Source organism: Muntiacus reevesi, chromosome 3 (assembly GCF_963930625.1).
Source record: "Muntiacus reevesi chromosome 3, mMunRee1.1, whole genome shotgun sequence".
Classification (NCBI taxonomy): Eukaryota; Metazoa; Chordata; class Mammalia; order Artiodactyla; family Cervidae; genus Muntiacus; species Muntiacus reevesi.
The window spans coordinates 165,282,192-165,289,443 of NC_089251.1; the positions used below are offsets into that span (position 1 = coordinate 165,282,192).

Consider the following 7,252-nt stretch of genomic DNA (forward strand, 5'->3'; position numbering starts at 1 on the left):
CATCTAGCATGCTAGCAAAGTAATGCTCAAAATTCTTCAAGCCAGGCTTCAACAGTACATGAACCATGAACCTCTAGATGTTCAAGTTGGATTTAGAAAAGGCAGAGGAGGCAGAGATCAAATTGTCAACATCCGCTGGATCATCAAAAAAGTAAGTTCCAGAAAAACATCTACTTCTGCTTTATTGACTATGCCAAAGCCTTTCTGTGGATCACAATAAACTGTGGAAAATTCTTCAAGAGATGGGAATACCAGACCACCTGACCTGCCTACTGAGAAATCTGTATGCAGGGCAAGCAGCAGCAGGTAGAACTGGACATGGAACAACAGACTGGTTCCAAATTGGGAAAGGAGTACGTCCAGGCTGTATATTGTCACCCTACTTATTTAACTTATATGCAGAGTACATCATGAGAAACGCTGGGCTGGATGAAGCATAAGCTGGAATCAAGATTGCTAGGAGAAATATCAATAACCTCAGATATGCAGATGACACTACCCTTATGGCAGAAAGTGAAGAAGAACTAAAGAGCCTCTTGATGAAAGTGAAAGAAGAGAGTGAAAAAGTTGGCTTAAAGCTCAACATTCAGAAAGCAAAGATCATGGCATCCAGTCCCATCACTTCAAGGCAAATAGATGGAGAAACAATGGAAACAGTGGCTGACTTTATTTTTCTGGACTCCAAAATCACTGCAGATGACAACTGCAGCCATGAAATCAAAAGACGCTTGCTCCTTGGAAGAAAAGCTATGACCAACTTAGACAGCATATTGAAAAGCAGAGACATCACTTTGCCAACAAAGGTCCGTCTAGTCAAGGCTGATTTTTCCAGTAGTCCTCTACGGATGTGAGAGTTGGACTGTAAAGAAAGCTGAGCGCCGAAGAACTGATGCTTTTGAACTGTGGTGTTGGAGAAGACTCTTGAGAGTCCCTTGGACCGCAAGAAGACTCAACCAATCAATCCTAAATGAAATCAGTCCTGAATATTCATTGGAAGGACTGATGCTGAAGCTGAAACTCCAATACTCTGGCCATCTGATGGGAAGAAATGACTCACTGGAAAAGACCCTGATGCTGGAAAAGATTGAAGGTGGCAGGAGAAGGGGACGACAGAGGATGAGATGGTTGGATGGCATCACCGAGTTAATGAACATGAGTTTGAGTAAACTCCGGGAGTTGGTGATGGACAGGGAGGCCTGGCATTCTGCAGTTCATGGGGTTGCAAAGAGTCGGACATGGCTGAAGGGCTGAACTGAACCCGCAACATCTCCAAGGTATGGGAGCAAACCTTCTGAAGGTAAGGAACAAACCTTCTAACAAGTTGAGAGGCTGGGAGGAGTCCTCAGTCAATCTATACATGGTAGCCAGAAATCCAAACACAGAATAAACACAAATAAGGCAAACAAAACCCTCTAGCCACAAAGATTGCCAAACGAGATGAAAAGGTAAGATTCAGCTGTGGGCTTTTATATGTCAGGAAAATATTTATCAAAAGAAAGCCAGTGAAATCATTAACTTCAAAAAAAATCACCTTTAAGAAAAAATGCATTATAAAAAGGGTCACTTCCTAATAATAAAAGGTTCAATTTATCTGGAAGATAATATCAATCCTAACCTTAAGAGAAAATTTCAAATCCACCATTTTAGCATCTCTGTCAAGTAGATAAAAGATATTAGATACAACAGATTAAGTAGAATTAGTGAGGATACAGATGGGATCAGCATAGTTAATAAGTTTGTATGGACATATATAGAAAATACATTTATATACATTGATTAGGGAATATATATATTCTTTTTACGCACAGGTATAACATATACAAAACCCGACTATACCCTACGTATAAAGTTAGCATCAGCAAATTTTCAGGTGTGGTTATCAGTATCAATCAGATTCCCTGATCATGATGAAATTAAGTTTGAAATCATTAACAAAATGATAAATAGAAAAGCCTTATACTTTTGGAAACTAGACATTTCTAACAATTCACAGGTTAAAGATATCTCTTTTTATAATCTCAAAAGTGTGAAGTTTGTTTCAATTACCTTAAAGTATAAGAATAAATTTCTCATGTAATAATCAGTAAAAACTGATTTTTTTAATTTAAAAGACATGGCCAATATCTAAGCTGTAGATAAGCATTTTCCATTGTGCATGCATACTTTTAAAAATTTGTTACTAAAATGCACAACTGAAAGGAAAAAAGTTTACAGGTGGAGATAAATCATTTTAATAGCCACTTATCTCACTGGAAAATCTTTTTGCTCTTTCAAACTGGAGAGGGAGGAATGGAGACAAGAAAATTCAACATTCATTCGTGGAGTAACAGTTTACTAAAAGCCTGGTCTGTGCCTGATACAGAAGACACACAGATGAGCAAACACACAGTCCAGGCTCCAGGTGCTGACAGCACCGTAAAGGAGCAGTGGGCAGAGAAACACACGTAAAACGCCCGTCTGGACGAATGAGGTATGGGTCGGGGAGATCAGAAAGCTTTCTGTAGTAATGCTTTGAGTTGAGATATAATGTGTAAAAGAAGGCACATAAATGAAAAAGACAGAGAACAGCATTCCAGAAAGGAGGAACAGCATGTGCAAAGGTACAAAGCTTCGGTGGGCAATCAAACTAAAACTGTAATTAAAATTTCAGTTGGATGGTCAATATAAAAGCAGGGTACAGCAGAAATTCTGCAAAATTTTTATGCTTTCTCATCTGTTCCTTCTTTAAAAAGAAACTGGTTGATGTTCCTACAGTCATAGAATTTTTCTGCGACTATACAAATACTGTCTAGATGCTCTATTTATGAAGACACTTTAAAATATAGTACTGTCATGCAAAACTGAATGGTTACCATTTTCCATACTGTTAAAAAAAAAACTATCAAAAACAACTAAATCTTTAAGACCCTTTCGAAAGCTATTCCTACTCTCTTCTTCAATAAACTTCTACAGTAAGCAGGTTTTTGCTCAGGAGAAACTACAAAGTATGCTTTCTAAACTCTTCTCACTAATATGTATCATGTAACAGTCCTGAGCAATACCGGTAATTTCAATATTACACCCTCACTCCATTCAACCAAACAAGCACTATAACAAATATACAACTTCAGATACTGGAGATGGAAAGAAAAACTAAAAACAAAACCGAAAAAAAAAAAACCCCGAAAACAGGGATTCTTCAAATTTGGTTCTAATGATTACTCCTAAAAGTGTAGCTCAGCAGTAAAGAATCCGCCTGGAATGCAGGAGAGGCAAGTTTGATCCCTGGGTCAGGAAGGTCCCCTGGAGAAGGAAATGGCAACTCATTCCAGTATTCTTGCCTGGAGAATTCCATGGACAGAGAGGAGTCTGGCAGGCTACAGCCTATGGGGTCGCAAAGAGTTGCACACAACTTAGCGACTAAACATATAACAACATAAAAGGTGTCTACATAAGCACAAAAGGATTCAGATTAGTTCCAAAGGTTAACTGTGACATGGAAATTACAGCTAAATTACACAGCTGTGGACTAACTTCCATTAACTATTTCATGTCTCTTTTGCTATATCCCAGCAGAAGAAAAAGAGAGAAAAAGAATTTCTTTCCCTTAAATAACTTATTCGTAAGTCCACCATATGACTATGTAAAAATATAACCTGGAGTTCCTAGAAGTACAGGCTACACACTCATATTAGCCTTTTGTTCTTTTATTAAATGTGACAAGATGGGGACTCAAGGTGAATTCAACATTCTGAGTAATGATTAGAAACAAGAACAGATCATTTCTTTCAAGTGTGCAGTTACCGATTAATTTTCTTTGGCAGTTAAGAACTAGCTAATTCAAGTTTTTCTTCTAAAAGATAATTTCTTTCTATTGTGAATATACCAGTGTAGTTTTCTAAAAAGCATGATAGTTTAAAGATGACTTATCTTCACGAAAACATATAAGAGCATTACATCAGAAAATTATATCTGAAGACAACTGAAGGCATTTTCTGACACTACTTAAAATATCCACATATTGTGTTCATTTCTCATCACTTAATGCTTGTAGCAGGAACCTGAACGCCATCTGATACAATTTTTTAAAAGTCAGACAGTATTACTTACTAAAAAGTATATCCTTATTCACTCTTACTAAAAAGTTAACCTAACCAATTAAAATTAAAGAAAGGAAAGAAAACCCTAAAACTACTCAGATGCTGGTAATGGTATGGATGGAAGGGAGTGGGAAACAAAATTTGGTAACAATTAAAAAAAGAAACTTTGGTTTGATGTAAGAAGCACCAGGAAGTAGGAAAACCAAGGAAGACTCCTATATAAGTGCTTCTCCTTTTTTTTTAAACCAGAAGTGGTTTGTCACAATGTAAACATGGAAAGGAGTACCATGTGGAATAGTGATTAGAAGCGTGAAAGAAACAGATTCAGGATGACTGTTATCTGCCTTCAGTGGAGAAGGCAATAGAGTAGGAAGTGTTTACCCATGCTTTAAGGCTTGTGCTTTGTGAGGACATACACAATTCAAGTTTAGCACAAAAACTATTCTAATTTTATGGAAAAATACCCACTCCAGCATTCTTGCCTGGAAAATTCCATGGACAGAGGAGCCTGACGGGCTACAGTCCTGGGGTTGCCAAGAGTAGGATACAACTGAGCATACAAGAGCATGCACGTTCAGGTTTAAGTATCAAATAAAATTTTCATTATATATACCAGCACTAGTTGCTAAGCTGAGTCCCACTGAATGGACAGTCTAATATGGGCCAGTAGATCAGGGTGCAAAATAGCAAAACACTGACCATCAAAGGAATAGATATCTACCATAAACAGCTTTTAAGGTTGTAAGATGAGCGCAAAATAAAACGTGTAATTGGTCATTTAAATGTTTGGCAATAAACCTCAAAATCAAATTTCCTTAGAAATATTTGATCTAAGTTTTGTTTCTAAAAAGATCAACATGAAATAATGTATGTTAAAAAGGCAGCAAAGTTCTATCACATCTAAGAAAACCAAGATAGAGTCTGAAGTGAATTTAAAATTGCTCAGTTGTGTCCGACTCTGCGACTCCATGGACTATACAGTCCATGGAATTCTCCAGGCCAGAATACTGGAGTGGGCAACCTTTCCCTTCTCCAGGGACCTTCCCAACCCAGGGATTGAACCCAGTTCTCCCGCATTGCAAGCGGATTCTTTACCAGCTGAGCCACCAGGGAAGACAGCGCTTAGCCAATAATATATTAACAAGAAAGTAATTATTTCAGTAACAGCAGGCAACAGGTTCCCTGGAGAAGAATCTCCATCAAAAACAAAAAAACACACTGAACCTAGACAGAAACAGAACACAAAACTTCACAGACTGAAATATGAATATGATCTTCGAAAGGGGTTTTAAACTTATCAGTTTTCTAAGTTTTCTCTATCAAAACCAAAACCCCAACAGCAACAAATCTAAGGCTTTCACCAACCCAAGAAGTGAGGTTTCAAAAATAAACACGGTAGAGGGTTCTGATGTTAATAAAAGGGACATTAATAAAACTATTTCCAAAATCAAACAAAAAGTCAACTCAAACCCCACCCCTGGCTCCTGGAGGGGAGCGTGGCTTTCCCATTTCAGTGGCCTACGAGAACGAAACGCTCCAGCCCCAGGGAGCTGGGGGAGGAAGGTGGCGCCTGCAGACTCAGGTAGCGAAGGGTGAACGGTAATTTCGCCGGCAATACTGTAAAATAAGCAAACCACCGCTCCTGGCCAATTAACCAAGCGCGAGTCAAAGTTCCACCACGTAATTCGGGCCTGGACCTTTTTTTGTTTTTTGTTTTTTTTAAGCAAACAACGTAATTGAAAGCAGAGTCATTTCCCTCTTGGTATTATATTCATGCTGGAAATAACATTCAAATCGAAAAGGTAGCAAAACAAAAATGAGAGAGAGGGAAAAAAAAAAAAAAACCACAAGAAAATTGAGGGAAGTGGAAGCGCGCGGGACGTTTCACTGGCGTTTTTTTCCCCTCCTCAGGAGCCTTGACTCTCTGGCCTGCATTTTAAATTCCCAGTCCGGCCGGGCGCGGGTCGGACCCCCGAAAGCAGCCCGCGGCGCCGGGGGGGTCCCACCCTCTACGGAGGGAGGAGGGAACGCTGCTCCCGCGGCGGCGGCGGCCGGACGCGCGGAGCGGCGGAGAGTGGACTCCACTCGGGAGCGAGTCGGGGGCTCTCCCGGCAGGCGGGCGGGCGGCTCCTCGGGGCGGGTGCCGGGGAGCTGCGGGAACTTTCCCTCCCTCTCGCCCGGCCGCGGCCCACACGCTCAGGCGCAAACTTTGCAGACGGCGCTGCGAGCGGCCGGAGTCCCGCCCCGCGCCCCCCAGCCGAGCCCCCGCTTGCCCCGGCCCCGGCCCCTCGTCCGCCCCGCTTGCCCCGAGCCCGGCAGGGGCCGGGTGGGCCCCGGCGCGACCCCTCAGCCTCCCCTGCGGCGCCGCCGCCCGGGCCCCCCCGGCCGCGACCCTCCCCCGCCCGCCGCAGGGCCGAGCGGCCGGCCCGGGGCCTGGGCCGCGCTCCCCTCACCTTGGTGGCCATGGCGGGCGGATCTCCCCCCCCGCCCTCGGCCCGGGACGGTCGGTTCCTCTCCCGCGCCGCAGCTATCGGCCCCAGGCGGCCGGACGAAAGCGAGGGCGGCGGCGGCGGCTACGGCTGGGCCCCGGCGCGGCGGCGGCGGCGGCTCCGCCCCGGCCCCGAGTCTCGGCTCTGGGCGACTCCAGCCGCCGCCCCGCTCCTCCAGTTCCTGAAACTCCCCGGCTGCGCGGCCCCCGCCCCCGCCGGCCGAGCCTCCCATCTACCGCGGCGTGCGCGGCGCGGCCGGCGGAAGCGCGCCCGGTGCCCTCGGCCGGCCCGGCCTCCTCTCCCACTTTCCACCCCCGCCCGGAGCCTTCGTCTCGGGCCGCGCCGCCGGCGCCCTTTGTCGCAGAGCTCGGGGCCGCGTCCCCCGAGCGGCGGCCGGGGTCGGGCCGGATCACGGTCCCCCCACCCACCGACCGCGTCCCGCCTGGCCGCCCGCCGTGGGGACGGTGGACGGGAGTGAGGGACACGCTTATGAGGGAGCGCCTGCCGGGGGAGCCGGGTCCCGAGCGGCCCTTCAGCCGGTCACCGCGACTGAAGTGTTTCGCTGTGGAGACACAACGCGGCGCGTCCCCCTGGACGGGCTCGAGTCGCGGACGGGATCTTTGTCCCGCGTCGGCGTGTCTGTGGGGCCGGTCTGCTCGGGGCTAAGTGAAATGAGTGTGGAGA

The 7,252-nt window shown here is 45.2% G+C and overlaps 1 protein-coding gene across 2 annotated transcripts in view; it reads right to left on the reverse strand.

Moving 5' to 3' along the window:
- SNX9 (sorting nexin 9) overlaps positions 1-6,698 on the reverse strand; it is an 89,110-nt gene extending 82,412 nt beyond the window's left edge. The window contains exon 1 of one of the 2 annotated variants that reach the window (XM_065931056.1): positions 6,533-6,698. In XM_065931056.1, coding sequence (XP_065787128.1) covers positions 6,533-6,544 — 12 coding nt within the window. In that variant the 5' untranslated portion in view covers positions 6,545-6,698. The remainder of the gene's footprint in view (positions 1-6,532) is intronic. The other variant, XM_065931057.1, reaches the window with a different exon arrangement.
- Between the last annotated feature and the right edge of the window lie 554 nt (positions 6,699-7,252).